General features: G+C 47.0%; 1 protein-coding gene across 3 annotated transcripts in view; it reads right to left on the reverse strand.

The window, feature by feature from the left end:
• The window catches only part of EXT2 (exostosin glycosyltransferase 2), a 146345-nt gene that overhangs the window by 105794 nt on the left and 19487 nt on the right, over nt 1-21064 (reverse strand). For all 3 annotated transcript variants that reach the window (XM_040495385.1, XM_040495387.1, XM_040495386.1), the window contains exons 5-7: nt 13195-13390; nt 11225-11364; nt 8409-8502 (exon numbers count right to left, since the gene is read on the reverse strand). In XM_040495385.1, coding sequence (XP_040351319.1) covers nt 8409-8502; nt 11225-11364; nt 13195-13390 — 430 coding nt within the window. The remainder of the gene's footprint in view (nt 1-8408; nt 8503-11224; nt 11365-13194; nt 13391-21064) is intronic.

Genomic DNA, 21064 nt, shown 5'->3' on the forward strand with positions numbered 1-21064 from the left:
CTCTGTGCTGACAGCTCGGAGCCTGGAGCCTGCTTCAGATTCTGTGTCTCCCTCTCTCTCTGCCCCTCCCCCACTCACGCTCTGTCTCTCTCTGTCTCAAAAATAAATAAGCATTAAGAAAAAAAAATACAAAGAACAGGTTGAGCCGTTTTGAAGGTCCCTTCCAGCTCTTTGATTCTATTTCTCCGTCTCCTTAGTGAACACTGCTTTCCCCCTCCAACACCGATCTTTTCATTACTCTCCGCTTGTCACTGACCTTCCCTGCCTTCTAATTCTCTGCAAAGTTCTTTGCCACTAGTATTCAAGGTCCCTGCTCGTTCTGCTCCATCTGCTGAGTCTTTCTCATAGAAGCCATCTCCAGACGGAGGTCAGTACCCTTCCAGAGCATCCGGTCTTCCTATCTGAGACTACCTGGTTGTGAGGATTCCCTTCACCTCTGATCCATTCCGGACTCTCCGTAGCACAACTGAGTGACAGCACTTCTGGCCTTTCAATGGGTATACTACCGAAAGTACTCTCCCCAGCAACCTCAGGGCCTTTCTTAAAGGCAGGATCTGTGCCGTGCCCTCTACTTAAAAAAAAAAAAAAGATCCCCCTCAATTTGCCTATGCAGTATGTTGAGAGCAGGTGCTTAACACATATTTATTTGATTGGCTTGCATTATGAGATTAAAGACTAACTCTCCTACATTTTGAGAACTTGTAGGTGGGCTGCTCTAGGAAAAGCCACCGAACGAATTAAAAGTGGCGCCATAATAAGATAAGCAGGCATTTACAGACGAGGTTCTGCACATTATTCGCTACCGTTTGCCCACGGACAAGGTTTGCCAGGGCTGCCAAGGAAAGCAGCTTTATGGTCTCTCCATCTGGACTGTGAGGATTTAAATCTCAGAAGCCATACAAAATAACTGCAAATCAGCGCAAACCTTAAAGACAGGAAAATTTATTTACAGGCCCTAGTGCACTATAAATTTGAGACAGTTCTATTAAAATGCTTTTCTTGGCTTCCCATCAGATACTTGGCAGAAGTCTTTTTCCAATAAGGTTCTTAATACTAAAGTGGGGGGGAAAGAAGTGAAACACATAAAAATGCTCTTCCTTAAGAGTTCCAATTAAACGAGTCCTTATTTTATCCTGCTTTAAACAACACACATTAACCCATCTCCTTCACAATGTGGATTTATACATTCAGGAAAACTCAGACACAGAGAGTCCAGTGCTATTGAAAAGAAATTGTGAAATTCAAAACATCCCACAAAGCGATCATGCTCAGTCCTCAAGGCTCTCCCATGGGCCAAAGAGCCCAGCTCTGGGTCAGAACCATGGTTGTCTGTCTCACAGGAAGAACTCCAGGGTCAGGTCAATGTGTTTTGTTTAAGGGCAAGCAATCCAGCAGCTTTTTTTAGGGCAAGTACGAAAGCAGAGATTGGGAAACGCAGCTTGGAGTGACTTGTTGGGGCCTGGGAGTGGGGGAGGAAAGGAGGCAGGGAATATCTGGCGTTTTTTAAAAAGCTGTGAGAGTTCAGTTCATGTACATAAAAAATTTTCAATTTCACAGGTGGAGGGATAAAAATGACAGACATTACAATACTGATTCTGGAAATCAGAAGTGAAATATTTTCCATATTCTTCATAATATATTTCCAGGGAGGCATCCAGTCCTAAATGTCTCAAGCGACGACTTTTTTGAGAAGATGATCCAGTAAGCAGTCATCTTGAATTATTGGCAAGTTCGTCTGATTTTTTGCCTCAATCCAGGCCACACAGCTCTGCGATTTAAATAAAGTTGTGGGCAGCAAAAGAGTATGCTCCCTGTCTGTCCCTCACATGGTGTGCGGTCTTGGGAGGATTACTTTACATCTCTTTATTCTCAGTTTCCTCACGTTAAAACATTCAGATTACTTGTCTGACTGCCTATCTCACTACTCTGTTTAAACAGTTTGCTTTGTAAACGGTGGGGGAGTGAGGGGAAGTGGACTCGGACAGCTGTATAACTGTCAATGGACAGGACGGTCAAGCCACCCGCGCAGGGAACCTTCAGAGAACTGCACTGCCGAGGTTTCTAGACATTGGAGAGTTTACACCTTTAAGTAAGTCACAAAACACTGTTTAAAAATAAAAACATTTTCATTTTCTTCATTTTTATTAAGTTTTTAATTTTTTTTAATGTTCATTTATTTTTTAGAGACAGACAGAGGGTGAATGACGGAGAGGCAGAGAGAGAGGGAGACACAGAATCCAAAGCAGGCTCCAGGCTCTGAGCTGTCAGCCAGAGCCCAATGCGGGGCTCAAACCCACAAGCTGCGAGATCATGATCTGAGCTGAAGTCAGACACTTAACTAACTAAGCCACCCAAGCACCCCTGAATTTTTAATTTCAGTTCCAGTATAGTAAACATACAGTGTTATATTAGTTTCAGGTGTGCAATACAGTGATTCAACAATTCTACATTACTCAGTGCTCATCATGGTAAGTGCGCTCTTTGATCCCCATCACCTATTTCACCCCATCCCCCACCCACCTCCCCTCTGGTGACCATCAGTTTGTTCTCTGTATTTAAGAGTATTTAAGAGTCTGTAAAAACAAACATTCTAGACAGAAAGCTTTATAAAGTATATTACATTAAGAGCCACTATTTGTGGGGCGCCTGGGTGGCGCAGTCGGTTAGACGTCCGACTTCAGCCAGGTCACGATCTCGCACTCCGTGAGTTCGAGCCCCGCGTCGGGCTCTGGGCTGATGGCTCAGAGCCTGGAGCCTGTTTCCGATTCTGTGTCTCCCTCTCTCTCTGCCCCTCCCCCGTTCATGCTCTGTCTCTCTCTGTCCAAAAAATAAATAAATGTTGAAAAAAAAAAATTTAAAAAAAAAAAAAAAGAGCCACTATTTGAAAATATATATATGTACATATATGCTCAACAAGATTTAAACCTTCACTTAAAGATTCAAGGGTATCACCAAGAATAGCAATTTCTGTATCTCCTCAATTTTAAGATACCGCATCAAGAACAGTTTTAGAGGAAAAAGCAAAAGTGATACTCAAACTGATGGTAGGTCTCATTTGGACGTCAGAAATCCAAAATATGAAAAGCAAACAAACACGTACTTCTATGAGTCAAGGAAGTCCGCCATCTTGCCCCGACGCACCCAGGACACGGCAAAGTCTGCGGAGCTGTCTGTCGTCTATCCGTCTATCCAACGTACTCAGAGTCCTATTGTTAAAACAGCTTTCCTGTCTTTGCTCTTCACACTAGACGGCAGATGCCCCATCTCACAGACCCTCCCTTGTAGCCTTCTGCCCTTCAAATTTTTGACTGCTAAGCTACTATGGCTATGGAAACCGGGTAAGTCACTGTGCTGAAATTACATGCAAGTTGGATAAAATACAAGCTTCGGTCTAGAGGCTGTCGTGTGGACAAAGTATGTGACCTCTGGTGTGCACACACATTTGGACTCTGTGTTCTTTTTTGCTTTTTCCTTAGTCATAGCCACACTGGCCACCTAACTATAGTCCTGGTCCGTGAGGGTGCCACAGGCCTGGGGTTTTATTTTCTTAAATGGAAGTGTTTTGTCTTTTTCCCAATCATCCAATTATATCTTCAAGTACTCTTTAGCGGCACGAATATTCGCTATGCTTGGTAGGAAAATATGAAGGCAAAGTGAGACGGGTCGGTGTAACAGACTGAAAAGAAACTGGTATTTTAACTCACCCAAGCTTAAAGGCCAGGGAGAAAAGAAGATGCTGACTGTTTCTGCCACCTCAAAGGCTCCCAGTCAATTGAGTACAAAGAAGAGTTCAAAGGCAAAGCAGGCTCCTGACTTCCACCTCCTAGTGTGGCTGAGGTTAGAGGTCAGTGCTGGTGGAGCCACTGACCAATAAAAGAATGTTTGGAAACTCCACTCAACAGATAAACCAGGGATCCATTTACGCCTTCCTCCCTATCCACACAAACATTTCCAACTATACGGTCCCGTGTCTACCCAGCCTTCCAAGATCCTAGATTGCTTTCTTTTCCACTGTCATTCAAGGGATACCGCGGATACGAACGTTCCTTCTGACTACAGAAAAATATTCAGTTGCATACTTCTTCCTGCCTTCCAGTGTAGGGAAGGTGCTTGACAGGCCTCTCCATCTTTAGGGCCTACCTCAAATGCCACCTCCCCAATAAATCTGTCCCTGACTCCAGCCCATAACTTCTCCCTTCCATTTCAGACCCCTAATGTACTTTGGAAAATGTGCACTGTCTTCTCAACTTTCTTTGTGCTTATGTCCCTATAGCCTTTGTGAGTGGGGATCACAGATTTATTATTATCTCCCACCATCTCCCATTGAAAAAATAATAATTAGTGTTTCACTAAATTAACTAGTTAATTTAGCTCACAGGATGACAAAACGCCAACTGATATGTTGGCTTGATCCTGTTATAACTCTTACCCTCTACTAACTGAAGGAGCTGGTTTTTAACTACTCTCTCTCTCTTTCACACACATACACACACACACACACACACACACACACACAAACCTGTAAGCCCCTAGCTTGTACAATGCCACATATGCCAGCCCTCTTGTCATTTTTCAGGAGTACATAACGGAGGCAGAGGTGGTCCTTGTCTTCACAAACCTTAGCTTAACCCTTACTGCCTTTTGCTCTAGCATTGTACTTAACTTTATGGTTGCTTTGATATCATATCTACGGTCAGAAAGCAGATTCACTTTTCCTTGTCAGGCAAAATGTCTCTCCCTTGGTGCGTCCCAATGCCCAGGTCACGATGAGGACTTTCGCCGCTGTGCCCACCAGTCACGCTGTAGCCTCCCTCATCCCGAGCTCTAAGCTACAAAACATCACTGCGATATTTTCATCACCAAGATCCCATCCCCACAACGTTGGGGTCAATTCAGAAACTTTAGCTCTGCTCCATCTACAGACAGCAAAAACCCTACACTCGGCACTATTTTTCCTCATCTGAAAGAACAAATCTCTAGAGACTGACTATGAGGGCAAGGCCAGTGAGAAGCACCTTAGGATTTCTTGGAAACATTTCAATGGTCCCAAGGAAAAGGAGTCACTTAGAAGTGGATGGAGACCTCTGCTGGCTGCAACTGTCCATGCAGCTCCTCGAGCTTGTTTTCAACTGCTGAGCAAGAAATCAGACTTGCTCAGCCTCAGCTCATTCTGACCTATCAACCAGAGGCTCTAAGGAATCAACGGCTGAGGCAACAGGTTTTCCCCTAAAAGTTTATGCAACTTATCTTACAGAAAGATCTGAATCTGAACCCCCTAAAGAGAACTCACTAGGTATAAAAACTTTCCAGAACCAAGCATGTGCTATTTTTTCGCTACTTCTGCCAAGGTCAGGTTAAATCGATGGACAGTAAACAGAGGGCAAAATGACAAACATATTCTGCAAAGCGTCCTACAGAGCAAAGGAACTCTCTCTAATCTGGGATGAGATCATCACCACCAAAAGAACAGGGGTTCCCAATCAAAGCAATGTTGCCCCACATGGGACATTTAGCAATGTCTAGAGACACTTTTGGTGGTCACAACTTGGGAAAAGGGTGTGCTATTGGCCTCTAGTAGTTGAACCTGGTCCTCCTTTCCATCTATCCGGGAATTACTTAACCAGATAATCTCACTTCTAGTTGACATCAGTCCATCTAGAAAGCTGGGACTGGGAGAAGAAAAGAGGTCACTTTTAGAACACAGAATACTTAGGGAAAGGGGAGCAGGACTACACAGGGGAACGGCAGCAGAGTGCTTTAGAAAGTCTGAAAGCAGCAGAGAAGAAGGGCATCAGAAAGCAGAAGGAAGACTTGGAAAGGGAGGCAGGAAAGTGCCAAGACTGCCTTTCTGTCCAATTACACAAGGTGGGGCACTCACCACCCCAGGAGGTGACTGGTCCTCAGGCCTAGAGGTGAACAGCAGAGAAGAGACAGCCACGTGGTCATGAATGCTGTCAAGGACAGTGACATTCTTGCTAAGGACGAGAGGTTCACAGAGTTTTTAAACAGATGAATGGGACATGAGAGAGGATCCAGCCAGCCCATCATCTCATAAAGGAGAAAATGAAAGCCCAGGGAGCTCTGGTGACTTACCACTGTCATACAATTCATAGGGACAGAGCCAGGGCTCATACCCAAGTCTTCTGACTCCAAGTATATCTCTCTGAACCCAAATAACCTCAAAGTACCCTATTTTAAATGACCTCTATTCGGGGCACCTGGGTGGCGCAGTCGGTTAAGCGTCCGACTTCAGCCAGGTCACGATCTCGCGGTCCGGGAGTTCGAGCCCCGCGTCGGGCTCTGGGCTGATGGCTCAGAGCCCGGAGCCTGTTTCAGATTCTGTGTCTCCCTCTCTCTCTGCCTCTCCCCCGTTCATGCTCTGTCTGTCTCTGTCCCAAAAATAAATAAACGTTGAAAAAAAATTTTTTTTAAATAAAAAATAAAAAAAAATAAATGACCTCTATTCATTCCATCTCCATGGTTCTAGGAGTCTGAGCCTGGACTCAGAAATAACCCGCCGCGCTGGTCTCAGACGTGCGGTTCCCCAGCCAGGCTCTGCGGAACAACAGTGTTCTAGAAGCTGGCCGTAGGAGCTCTGCTCCTAAAACCAAATGATTCTCTTTCCCAACATGACGGTGCAGGGTGCTAACTCGGCCTTCTCCGACTGGAATCTTAAGATGGTATCTGATTCGGCAGATACTCAGTTGTGTTAATAAATCAAGATGCCACAAAAGAAACACAAGGAGCTCACACAAGAGGACTCTTCTGTGAAAAGGAATATTTTCTTCTACACAAGTTATAGCAACCAGAGATTTAGATGAAGAATCTAGAGATCCCTAGATGGATTTTCTAACTGACTAAACTCAGATGAGGTCAGTAGTTAAATAACAACTGAGAGGCCCAGAAACTTAAAATGGACATGAGCGGGCTGTGAAACTACTACGGGGAGGCTAAAACCAAGTTGTGGTTTGTTTTCAAAGCAGAATGCCAGCGTGTTTTACAGATGAGGTTACTGAGGTCCACAGACGGCAAATCCCTGGCCAGGGGCAGAGCCGTGCGCATGCAGTGCAGGCAGTCCAAGGTCAGCGCCTACAGACTAATTACTGCATGATGCCGCCATCCCTTGGTTTAATGAAGAGGGGAGACTCAACACATCCACTAATTTTCACTGCCTCCTAAAACCCAAAAACGACAATTAAGACAAATTTTTAAAAGCAAAGGCATAATCACTCCCAGATAAAGAAAATGAGAGACGAGATGACAGCAATAAAATGCGGAAGCTGAGGGGCAGAACGAGACAGGGTAGCTGACTCTGCAAACCCAAGGGAGCTGCTGAGAAAAATCAGCTGAGAAAAACCTGAGGTCAGCCACTGCGGAACCCCAAGTGGGGGCAAAGATGAGCCGAAAGCAGAAGGACAGACTGAACCTGTACTTACGAAGTGGTCAGAAGCCCAGACCCCGCCCCCCCCCACTGGCAGGTGACCACCCTGCCGTCACCCAGACAGAGGCCTGACACCCATTCCCTGGACAAGGTCACGTGCAGGCTCTCTGCCCAGGGTGGGGGTGTCAAACCAAAAGCAGAGGGTACATGGAACAGGTGCATACTTAATGCTGAGTACCTCCAAACCTCTCTCCCACGCATCTCCTACAAAGATAATTTTGACAAAAATAAAAACCTTAAAAATCCATTAAAAAGAAAAGAAACAGAAACAACAAGCACAGTAACAACTTGGGATAGTCTTTTTTCTTTCTTTTTTTTTTTTTTTTAAACTCGCTTGACATTTCAGCCCAACTAAATTCCTTTCTGGAAAGAGAAAAGAAAGGGAAGCAGGGCCACCTGAGGCCCCCCAGTGGCGTGCTTCAGACTGTCGAGAGCAGCCCAGGGGAAGGACTATCAGAAGGTGGAAGAGAAACTGGAAAGTGAGGCAGGGGCACGGCGCCCGCTCCAGGAGGCAGGGAGGGCCTCTCGGTGAGGAAGCCTCTGGGACCAGGAAGCTGGAACTGTAGGCCAGCTGACACGACAACATTCTGCTGGTCAACAGCTGCTCAGAAGCGTCACCTTGAAGCATCCCTGCTTCCAGGGCCGCCTTAGTCACTGTAAGTGGCACCTGCTGTGAACACAACCACCCAAAGGTTCAGCTTTGCGGTCTGAACACACTGCTATGCAACACCCTGAAAACATGGCAGGCTTACCTCGGGAGAGTTTTCACATCTCTGACAGTTACTATTCCAACCCTCATTTGGTGGAACTCACCGGAGTCTGCTCTCCTCGCTTCAGTGCGGTCAGCCGACACGGTGGAGGCCACAAGCCCCGCTCACGCGTCAGCTGGGACGTGTACCCCAACCGTGCAAGGCGCCCTTTCGTGCCACCCACGTCACGTCCCCAGCAGGGCTGCCTGGCCTCTTACCTGCCGCTGCATTTCTTCAATCTGTCTTTGGGGGATGCTCTGCAAAATACTGTACGCTTCTGACATCTTTTCTTCTGGCACAACCACAGATGCTCTGGAGACAACGGCAAAACAGTTTACATACACACAGGCCTTCACACAAAGCACTTCCACGTGCGTGTCCTGCTGAGCCCCTCCGAGCAGAGACACGAACACCCACACCCTCCTTCACCCGCATTCCCTCCGGTGCGTGCTTCCTCCGCCCCCCCCGCCGCCCCCTCCTCCTCGCCCCCCGCCTCCTCCTCCTCCTCCCCCCTTCCTCAGCACAGTTCCCACTTGCTGCCTGCTGCGTGTCCTCACCTCCCTCGGCCCCGCCCCCACCCGTGTGCTCCAGCCACACTGGCACCCTTTTGGTCATTTCAACAAACCATGCTCTACCCGCCACGGGGTCTGTGGCTGTGAACTCCCTCCTGCCTGGTATGCTCTCCCTTCTCATACTTGCCCACTCTGAACCAACGAGGACTTCTGGCCTTCAGCTACCTACTCAAATCCATTCGCTTAGTCCGCATGTATTTATGGAGTCCCCATTACGTGCCAGGTCCTGGGATCACGACGGTGACCACGTAAGACAGAGAAGGCCAGGGCTGAGCACCACAAGAACACCTGTGGGAGAGCATTCCAGGCAGAAGGGCTAACGAGCCAGAGGCCCTGAGGAAGGAGCACGCTGGGAATGTTCTGGCACCAGAAAGGAGGCAAGGGTGGCTAGAGTACAGTAAAGAACATGGAGGAGACCAGGAGACAAATGTTGGGTGGGGGGGAAGCTCAGCAAAGCCACGGGGCCTTGCAGGCCATTGTAAGGACTCGGCTTCTACTGAGAGAGAAAGCCATTAGAAGGAAGGGTTTAGGAGAGCTGGCATGATCTGATTAAGCTCCAACGGGGTCATTCTGCCTAAGGTGTCAGAAGAAACAGGAGAGAGCAGGAGAACAGCTGGAGACCATCGCAAAATGCAGTAGAAGAGCCGGCAAAAGTGGCTCGGACAGAGCCGGCAGGACTCGCTGGCAGGCTAGACGCCTGGGTGAGAGAGGGACGGCTCCGCGATGACCCACCCGTCGTGGCATTTAGCAGGGTTTGCTGTTATATCTGTACAGATGAACTTATCAAAACCCGAAACCCCTTCCCCAACAAAACTAGTCCGTTACGATGGAAACCACACCTGCTTTCGAACACACACCCTGAGCACGTGGTACCACATCTGGCACACGGAGCTGGCACTTAGTAAGTATCTGCTAAGTCAGTCCATGATTTCCACTATACAGATGGGAAAACTGAGGCTCAAAAAAAAATGATTTGACAAGATCACAAAGTTAGCCAGCGATGGTTATCTGAACCCAGGCCTTCTGGCTCCAAATTCAGAGCCCTGCCTCCACTTAACCGTAATTACAACTACCCGAGCCAGTCCCGATTCTCATGAGAGGATCTTTCCAGACTCAGCTCAGGGTCACTGCCTCCACGGAGCCCTCACCAACTCCACTGCCAGTGATGGCGTGTGCGGCCACCTCACCCTTCTCCCAGCATCCCACCCAGCCTGGGCCTCGTCCCCTCACGGTAGCTGGCCGTTGCCGGTCTACTTGTCTATCTCCCACCACTAGGCTAGGAGCGTCCAGGAGGCAAGGTCTGACCTTGCTCATCTTTGCATCCCCATACCTAACACGGCCCCTGGCAGACAAAGGGCCCTGAACGAATGTTTCCACGGATGCGTGGTCGACTGGCTGTGGCTCTCAGCACTTCTCTAAGATAAACGGAATTACACAGAGCCCTCTTTCAGGCTGAATGAGGCTCCCCCTCTGTTCTGGGCCTCCACTGCCCCCTGTGCAGGCCTCTGCCACAGCACATATCACATGCTATGAGAATTCTCGGTTTGTCCTCCCCACTAGATGCCAGCCTCCTTAGAAGCAGGGACCGCATTGCTCGCAGTAGACTTTCCAATAAGTACAAGACGAATGAATGTACACATGAATGAATGCTACTTAACATTGTTCAAATACCTATCTATGGTAGTCAGACGCGAATAGAAATATCCAAACAGTCGGGAGAGGAGAAAGCATATCTGAGGCAGTCCAGCCAGAGAGGTAAACACAAAGGCAGCTGATTTTCAATAATCTTCAACTTCCCAAGTCCTAGGGAACAACCTACAACCTAGCAGAACCTACGTTTGTCCATCTGTTCACTGGGACTGTTTCTAAGCTTTTACCCACGTGCAGACACTCCATCTCCAGCTGGTAACATTATGCAAATTCGTTGGTCTCTAAGAGCGGTGGTTCACAACTATGGCTACAAATCACACCCGCGGAGCTTCGAGTACAGCGTTCCTGAGGATGAGGCCCAGGCATCTTTTAAAGTCCTTCAGGTGAGTATGCACTGCAGTTATAATGGAGAGCCACTGCTCTTGACCAAGGGTTGCTAAACATCTTAGATAAGAAGCTAGGTAAGTAATATCTTATGCTTTGTGGGCCAGAGAATCTCTGCTGCAACTACTCAGCTCTGCCACCATAGCACAAAAACAACCAGCAGATAATATGCAAATGAACGGGTGTGGATGTGTTTCAATAAAACTTTATTTACAAGACCTGGCAGCTTCCCATATCTGACCCGAAGGCCTCAGTTTGCGAACCCCTGCTCTAGGCCAACAGACGGACTCTTCTGATGGAAAATACAGCACGATAATCTAAAGGAGCAGTTTTCAAACCTAGGTATGCATTACAGTTACCTAAGGGGCTCTCCGAATCCCATACACACAGAGCCACTGGTATAAAGTTTACCAGAAGGAAACACTCACCTCTTCCAGTCAAGAACTTCCGAGAAAGGCAAAACGTAAGAGTCTGCAATGACAACGGGGACACAGCCGGCGCGTAAAACGTCACTCAGTACCGCCTGGCCCAGCCGAGCACCTCGAAGGACCACACAGAAAGTGGCCTCCTGCAGGAACACAAGCAGAGGTAGGGGATTACACGCCAGTTTCGCCGATCCGCAAGGGCTGAGGCCAAGCAACACTGAGATATCCTGGCGGAAAATGCCGAAAGGTAACAGTTCACCCCAGTGGAACCTGAAAAGCTGCACCGGCTGCAATGCTTCCGTGCTATGTCACTGCCTCCACTGGCAGCATCTGAAATGTCCGAAACCAAAGCCCAAGTCTTCCTCTGGGCACTCAAGAGTGTGACCTCCCACAGCCCGGTCCCCTGCAGCCCTAGTGTGTGATGCAAACACACCGCGGCACGGTGGCTGAGCGTGGCTTACGGTGCCTACCTCAGCCAACCTCGTCACGGGATTACGTTGTCTGGGCATTCCGGGCTCCCTCGAGGACCCCCTACAGGGAAGCCGCAAACTCTCCTTTCATCTTTCTACCCCTCGTGGCATCTAGCGGTGTGCTTTGCACACAGAAGATGTTCATTTCGTGAATGCAATGCCTTTGAAAACATACTACGACGAATAGGTTCCCGTAGAACAATAAATCAAACAACAGAAAGCAAAATCAAAAAATTTCTTCTCCCTTCACTCCCTCAAGCCTAGTCAAAGTGGAGAACGTTTTGGAAAATGAAAGACATGCAGGAGAACAAGCAGTTGCAGCAGGTAAACCAAAGTAAGAAATGATCCTATCTCCAACACTTAGTTTCTCCCAGTGCTTGCCCCTTCAGGAGGGGGGAAAAAAAAAAAAAAGATAAAAAGCAAAAAAAAAAAAAAACCCCACTGTTTAACCTTTACAGCTAGAGTAAAGGAAAGTCCAGAAAAAAAATACAAAGAAACTCCTCTGGGAATAAATGAGAAAGCAGCGAGGGCTGAGGAAGAGAATGCATCGTGGCGCCCGGAGTGCAGGTGGACAGCTCAGCCTGCCCCGAAGAGTCGGCATCCAGATGTGGACACGCACGCCGATAACCATTTTTCCTGTCTAGACAAAGGTTACTAGAAATACTCCCACTCGCATCACCACTGCTATCAGTCAGACATTCCACAGGACATGCAGCACTTTTTGAGAGAAAGTATTTTAACAATCTCAGCATGGCCCAGTTCTCTGTGGAGATTAAAAAAAAAAAAAAAAAAAAAAAAAAAAAAAGTCACACCAGCTCCTTGCTATTTCTCCTTGAGCTATTTTAAATATTTCAGTGAAAAAAACTCACTTTCTCCTTTCCTAGCCCCCCTCCCCCGCTCCCGGCCCTTGGAATGTCAAGCATCCTGCTTATGCTTAAAACATCCCCAAAGGACCACTCTGCCCATGGCTAAGGAAGTACTGCCAGGCCCGTGACCAAGCAAAGGACACACTAATAGCAGGACATGTCAAGGGTGGCAAAACACCAACGGACGAGACAGTAACAAAAAATGAAAAGCTCCCACTCCCAGCAAAAGCCGACTGCGGCCTTGTGGGCCAGCATGGCAGGGGATACAAGCAGCCTCCTGAAAGAAGGAAATTTCCCTGGACGGGTTTGTGAAGACAAGGGTACAAGTAAAATACACGTGCCCGCTTTGTCCGTGTGGCTTCTTTGCAAATCCATCAGATTTGCGATTCCGAAGTATGATGAACACCGGAAAGGAGGAGGGACACGCACAGGCCAAGCGGCTGCGCACGAACAACGTGGCAGGCACGGACGCGCCCGCAGGCCTGCGTGTCCGGTAAGGAGCAGCACCACGTCTTCCTCTTCTCCCCTTGGGTAGTTCTCCCAGCCGCGTGTGGAAACCAGCCTCTTGCGCTGGGGTGCATGTGACTCTGTGGAAGTGACCTCTACCAAGCCTCAAGAGACGATGACGGACACTCACCTGCAGCACCTGGGGGTAATCGAAGACCTGGTGCTTGTGGCAGCGCCTACGGACGGAGAGGACGCCCTCTGAGAGGTTGGTGCACTTATCCAGGACTAACACCGCCTCCCCGTGTCTGGCTTGGAGGGCCTCCAGGTCTTCTCTGTACTCAGGGTGGACAGCCATCTGAGAGGACAGGAGGAAGTACCTCCGGGGACTACGAAGAGAGGAAAGAGGGTGACTGCGACGCTGCCGCTGGCATGCCGGTCAAAGTGAGACAAACTCTGGCGTTAAACCTACGGCAGGAGGGGTGTCCTCACCAGGCTTCACACCCCTCGATTTTCTGGGAAATTATACTCTGTAGCATTGCTGAATATTTACAATATCATACCCTGTCAGAATGTAAGGTACGGCTCATTCATGTGCTGAAATCTTATGCAATCATTAAAGGTTTTATTTGGGATAAGTTCTTCACGTTTTGAGGAAAGGCTTATAATATGCCAAGCTTGGAGAGCATACCATAAATATGTGTATGTGTGTGTGTGGGAAAAGAGAGAAACTGACTGGATGGCTATTTGGAAGAAGCATCAACATATTATCATTAGCTATATCTGAGGTCTCTGATCTGAGAAAGAACCAACAGCTGCCTGCATCCTTCAAACAGGAAGGAAGACAAACAATGGGCAGTAGTGGCTATAAAACCGGAAGAGCTGGGGCGCCTGGGTGGCTCAGTCAGTTGAGCGTCCAACCTCGGCTCAGGTCATGATCTCACTGGTTTGTGGGTTCTAGCCCCGCATCGGGTTCTGTGCTGACAGCTCAGAGCCTGCAGCCTGCTTCGGATTCTGTGTCTCCTTCTCTCTCTGCAACTCCCCCACTTGTGCTCTGTCTCTCTCTGTCTCTCAAAAATAAATAAATGTAAAAAAAAAAAAAAAACCCAAAAAAATGGAAGAGGTGAAGGACTGCTTCCGGGTGCTGAATGGCTTCTTCATGCTACAGAGATGCTGCAGGAAGAGAGGCCCACGTCCAGAGCCACCTGGACACAGGAAGACGGAATTGGTAGTTGAGAGCAAGTGGAAAAAACTATCTTCACCAAAGTATGGAACCAGTCTTAACATCTGGATAGCAAGGACATCTAAAAGAAAATGGAGTGCAGAAAGGATTTCCATGGGTCTAGTACCATTTAGATCTCCACAAGAGACAAAAACATGAATACAAAGTTCATAAGCCAGAAGTTACGGGGGAGATTTGAGGAAGACCAGATGGTAATTCTCTCCTGGAAGGCAAGACTCCTACAGAGCGGAGAGGTTCCAGAGCATAAACACTACATAGGGTGAGGGACCACTAGTGATCACCATCAAAGACATAAATAATATAAAGCAGGTTCCAGGAAGAAGTAAAGCACCCATTAAACCTAGAAGCAGCAGTCACATGAATCTACCCCCAATGGTCTACACCAGGGGAAGTCCCAGGGGTTGGTAGATCTCACAGGCAATGCCACCAGGCAAGCTGATATGAGTATGCACATAAGAAAGGACCAAAACCTATACTCTATGACCCCATTCTCTCTCTCTCTCTCTGTCTCTCTCTCTTCTTGCTTTGAGAGAATGGAAGGGTTATTGTTTTTTTTTGTTTGTTTTTTTAGTTTCTCAGACTTACTTGGAGGTTCTAGCTAGAGAATACCTAACCCACTAAGAACAACCCATCCTGAAACTGAAAATCATGTTTTACCCAGTGCTGAACTTCAGGTCCCAAACACATAGAGCAATAAGTGCAGACAGGGAACCCTCACCTCACCAGCCAGATCAGCTAAAGAAACTCCAGAGAACAGAGCAACGCATACCACAGCCAGATTGCTTTCAAATCCTCAGAACCATTTCTTTAAGCAGCTAAACTGAAAGCAAAAGGTACTTCCCATGCCAGTTAGGAAAGAAAGGGATGCACACATTCCTAAAACCTCACTGTCTAATAGCAATTAGCCACATGAGGCCATTTAAAAAAAATTTTTGTAATGTTTATTTATGAGAGAGAGAGAGAGAGAGAGAGAGATCATGGGCAGGGGAGGGGCAGAGATAGAGAGAGAGAGAGACAGAATCTGAAGCAGGCTCCAGGCTCTGAGCTGTCAACACAGAGCCCGATATGGTGTTAGAACTCACGAACCGTGAGATCATGTCCCCGGCTGAAGTCAGACGCTTAACCGACTGAGCCACCCAGACGTCCCGAGGCCATTTAAGTAAAACATAAAATTCAGTTCCTCAGTCACACTAGCCACATTTCAAATTGTCAATGGCCATACGTGGCTAGTGGATACCTAACCGCTCAAATACAGATGGTCTCCCCACCGCAGAAAGGTCTATTTGATAGAGTGGCCCTCAATGGTTGTCCAGACCCAGAAACCAGGGGAAAAGTAAGTGGAGATAAGAAAGATGTGGAAGAGCAATCCATGGGGAAGTGAGTTTGGATCAGCTGCACAGATCGGTTCCTGTCATCCCGGGCAACTTCGCCCTAAGTTATAATTTATTGAACAATATGCTGAATATCTGTAGTTAAAAGTATTCCTTCTAGACACTGAAATGGACTCTTGGATTCTATGTTCAGCCCTGAGCCTCAATAATTTTTCTTTTGTAAAAGCATTAATTTTCAGGGACGCCTGACTGGCTCAGTCGGTTAAGCATCCGACACTTGATTTCGGCTCAGGTCATGATCTCATAGTTGTGAGTCTGAGTCCCGCATCAGGCTCTGCATTGACAGTGCAAGCTTGTTTGGGATTCTCTCTCTCTCTCTCTCTCTCTCTCTCTCTCTCTCTCTCTGCCCCTCCCCTGCTCGAGCCTCCCTCTCTTTCTCAAAATACATAAACTTTTTTTAAAAAGTATTAACTTTCAGAGGGATGACGTTGTGATGAAAAGATCACATATAAGAGCACCTGCAGATCATTGTGAAGTGAATACCATCTACTTTGAAATTATTTCTGTAATCAAACTTGTCTATTTAAACAAGAGAAAGATTTATAGGCAAAAACCACAAGACAAGCAGGGTTTAAAAACATCTTAACACTTAAAGCTATTTGAAAATGAAATGGACTGGGTTTTTTTTTTTATTTCAAATCAGAAAAATTTTCATTAACAAGTTATAGTGATATCAGCCATGCATCAAGTTAGAGCTAAATGGCCTTTAAAGGTCTTTCCAGTTCCTAAGACACTGGTTCTATGATGGATCTCATCGGGCACTGATACTTGCCAGATGTTTCTAGGGACTTTCTATTTAAGTCGAGCTGCTGGCATAAAACTGGCAGGCTGTATGCCATCTAGAGTAAGAAGAGACACACTGGCATCCAGGAGGGTGTCCATGCAGAAGGGCGCAGAGCGTTGGGAGTTCTAGAGAGAAAAGTGTGTTTCTATTTCTGCATGGCGTGTGTGGGGACAGAACTGGCCCACACGGAGTGTTGGAGCCTTTCCCCACAAAGGTTTTCACCCCAGTGAAGGCTTCTACTTAGGGAAGAGCTGGGAGGTGGCTCAATGCAGGGTATGAGAGTCCTGCAAGGGTACCCGATTCTGCACTGGGGGGCAGGGGTGAAGGTAGCCATGACAACCCCGTGGGATGCTGGAGAACAAGCGAGGTTAGCAGGCCGTGTGGGAATCCCAGGACAGAGCGTTAGAGCCTGGTCAGGCTGAAAAGGGTGCCATGTTTGTGGGGAGGATGAGAGCCAACAGTCCCATCATCCCAGTGTGGGGTGCTGGAACCCAAGAAGGCTGAGGAGGGTATCTGCTGGGGCAGGTGGGAAGGAGACAGCAGCAAGAGCCAACATGGGGGAGTCAGTGTCTGAGTAGGGCCGAAGAGGGCACTGTGCAGTGATGGAGGCAGTGGCAGCACAGAACTTTGGTTACATGGAGGAGGGTTGCTCAAATAAGTGAAGATATTGAGGATAATGGGAGCCAGATTTCTCACTGTCTGAGAACGGAGTTACAAACACGCAGAAAGAGAAGACTGGAAGGCTCGTGCGGTGCTGGGTGGAACTGGAGACACTGATAGGAACGCACGTAGATCACCTAGAGACCGCCCACCCAGGTGGATACAGGAAAAAATACAGACGTTAGTGTGCGGTGCTCCAAGAAGCTCCTGAGGAGAGGACTCTGGTTGAGGTTTCACTGTTGAGAAACCAAGTTCTATTTTAGACGTTCGGTTGCCAGATCACTGGATCCCTACTCTACCATTACTGCATTTTCAACATAAATGTGCAGATGTGCACAGAGTCTAAAAATGTTCCCTCTGCTTGCCGGCTCTCCCTGACCTGACAGATGGTTGATGGGGTGTGTGCCCATTTTAGTTCTAAGCAAACAAAATGTTAAGGTGGACTTGTTTTTCTTTTAAGGACTAGAATTACTAGCTATGACTTTCATGTTTCCTCCCAGCAGCGCCGAAATCTAAGTTTAAGTAAAATCATGCTGAGAACTTGAAGTCTCCCTCAATAGTAACAGTTGTAAACTCCCAATTTAGTTCCTTTTAGAAAGAAAATGACACGAATTCCAGCTGAGACCGGCACAGCTGTGAGAAGAAGCTATCAATAGCAACAATCCTCAGCTTCCCATTGAAAAAATATTGAGAGAGATTTAAAATAAAAATAAAAACAAAGCTCTCACTACTCTATGTAGCCCTCAAGAGATGTGGGAATCCCCTTGAAAAGCAACTCTCACCAAGAGCAACAAATCCGAAGCACGGCCATGAGGTCACCTCCCTGCCTCCTCCCTCCCAAGTCCCTGGACAGGCCGATGAGTCTGGAGCCTGCTTTTGCCCTTTGTTGTTTTTTCCTTCTTCTCCTCCCTCTCCTCCTCTTTCTTTTCTTTCTTTCAGAGACAAGGGAACTGCAAGCTGGAGGGAACACAAGTGTGGGTCGGGCTGAGCTCTAGAAATCCACCAACTGGCCAGCAGAGGGAGGGTCGTGCCCCAGGCAGCCTTTAGCTTTTTCCCTGCTCCTTGAAGATCTACTTTCTTCCAGCTAGCTACTGAGTGCAGAATTTCACACTCTGACATCTAGGGATCTAGTTAAAGATCTTAATTTCAATCTTGATATACGTAAAAACTAGGGAGGTGTCGTTACTGAGAAAATAGCCACCAGCAGCAGTTTAAATCTCTGAAAAGTAATCGCCTGAAAATAATTTTTACTCTTTAGAGGTGGTCTGTTCTCCTCTGTTTTCACTAAATCTTTTCTCGGTAGGTTTTTGCCCCTGGGTCAAATCTGAAGGGAAGGAAGAGTGCTAAGAGAGCTGGGTTACACACTAGAGAGATTAGAGAATAAAGAGAGTAGCGTTCAAGCAGTCTTAAGGAAACGCGGCCCAGAGTCAGCCGTGCCGACAGGACAGACCCGGGCCCCAGCCGCTCGTCTTGGCCTCGGCCAGGCTTTCTCTGCAGCGGACTGCTGCCACGTGGGCCCCGGAATCTTTGTTGCAGTGTGTGCGCTACAGAGGTTTACTGGCACCCCCGGCCTCCACCCACTGGCCGCCAGGAGCACCCCGCGCAGAACAGAGTCAACCCAGCAGGCCTGACTGCTCTTCGAGGCTGGCTCTTGGCTGGTGTACGGGAACGCTGATTTTGGGAGACTTCCCACCCTCCCCCGAACCGAGAGGAGTGGCTTACCGGGCCCGAACTGGACAAACAATATGGCTTATGCCGAACACCTGCTTTCCTTCCGGAAATCTGAAACGGGGGCACGTGTCAAGCAGAGACTGCATGTGATTCACTCCCAATGAAAACTGCGGGCACGGAGAGTCTCTAACGAGTCCCCGGTAAGTGACATTTCATGTCTGCTGTCACCACTTGCCCATCCTGTGTGACGGTGTGACACCAATGGGAGAGGACCTTTGATACCTGCGCCTGGTTTCCTTGGGCTTCACCCCATGTACCTTTTCCCTTTGCTGACTATGCTCTGTCTCCTTCTGCTACAGTCATAGCCACGAGTAGGACTACATACCGAGTCCTGAGCTCTCCTGGCAAATCATCGAAATCGGAGGTGGTCTAGGGGACCCCTGACACACACACTCCTCAGTCACAACAGTCAAAAAGGCTCCGCAGACTGCCAAATATCCCTGGGGAGATAAAATCAACCCCTCCGATGTTGAGAACCGCTCATCCGGCCATGCTTGGTCCAGATAGGCCTTCAATAAAGGTTTGATTAGAGCTGAAGTGAACGGAATTAAACAGTTTCCAAAACAACTTCAGGGGGAAAAAAAAGGCAAAGGGTTAAAAATCAACTTTCAAAAATCACACAGCTGATTTAAATTTAAATGTTCACAGAAGCAACAGAGAAGATAAATCTTTTTTCTAAGTTCAGTGGACTTTTCTCCACTATCATAGTTTCATATTATAGTATCTATCATAATATATTTATATTATGCTAATATCTATTATATCTACTGCTACATAAAGATGCCAAATTAAGATCCGAGATACATGACAGAAATTTGTACACCCCAACAGGTACCAGCTAGGCCGGTACCTTCTCATCAGAGGAAAATCCAGTCTCAAAACAAAGCACCAACTGCATACTTCTCTCCAGTCTACAAATCCTCTGTAAGATTTTGTATTTTCATCTTGATGATGATCCAAAAAAATTAGTAGAGGCATATTTTTGCTCACGTTTAGTGATAAGTACTGCTAAGAGTTTTTCAACGTCTGGGGCACGTGGGTGGCACAGCTGGTTAAGCATCCAACTTTGGCTCAGATCACGATCTCACAGTTCATGAGTCCGAACCTCACGTCGGGCTCTGTGCTGACAGAGCAGAGCCTGGAGTATGCTTCAGATTCTGTGTCTCCCTCTCTGCCCCTCCGCTGCTCACACTCGGTCTCTCTCTCAAAAATAAATATTAAAAAAAAAAATTAAAAAAAACACAAAACTTGTATACACATATTGATAGCAGCATTATTAAGAATAGCTAAAAAGTGGAAATAACCCAAATGTCCATCAACTTAGAAAAGGATAAACAAAATGTGGTATATCCGTATGACAAAACAGTATTCAGCCAAAAAAGGAATAAAGCGCTGATTCCGTGCTACAAAATGGATAAACCCTGAAAGTGTTATGCTGGGTGAAAAGACACACAAAAGGCCACACGTTATATGACTATATTTTTAGGAAATGTCCGGAATGGGCAAATCCACAGAGAAGGAAGGTAGCTGAGCAGTTGCTGTTGGGGGTAGAGGGTGTGAAGTTTGAGGGCAGGGACAGAAAAGTGGCTGCTAACAGGTATGGGGCTTATTTTGGGGGTGATGAAATGTTCTGTAATGAGACAGCAGTGATGACAGTTGTACAAGTTTGCAAATACACTAAAAACCACTGAACTGTATCAAATCAGCAGTTGTATACCTTAAATTGACCTACCGTTATATGTCCACTATATCTCATTTAAAAATAAACCCACTGAAGTATATTCTTTAAAAGAGTGAACTTTATGGTAACTGAATTACATCTCAATAAAAAAATAACAAAATAACAAAACAAAAAATCAACTCTGGAAGTCACTAATAGAAAAATCCGGAAAGTTGAAGTAGGCAAGAGGTCATGAACTATTTAGTCTTTCTTGGCGCTTGCCTAAAGATAGAAAAACATTTCAATCTTGTCTAAATAACAAAATTTGCTATGTCTAAAGAAAGTTCCAGAATTTGATCACCAGGCCACACAGTAGGACACACATACACAGGAGAATCCATAAAGGCTTCTAAGGGGAAGTCTGAGATGCTTTGCAAACTATTTCCTTGACACTCATTTCTGTGACCAAATGCTACGTGTGGGTTTTTAAATCTCCCCCTGTATGAGATTTCTAGTGTGGCAATACACAAATCCATTACTTTCATACCTGAGCACTTGGCACACAGAATACTATTCTGACCATATTTGTTTAAA

This window comes from Herpailurus yagouaroundi, unplaced genomic scaffold (assembly GCF_014898765.1).
Source record: "Herpailurus yagouaroundi ecotype Mexico unplaced genomic scaffold, PumYag 187, whole genome shotgun sequence".
Lineage (NCBI taxonomy): Eukaryota > Metazoa > Chordata > Mammalia > Carnivora > Felidae > Herpailurus > Herpailurus yagouaroundi.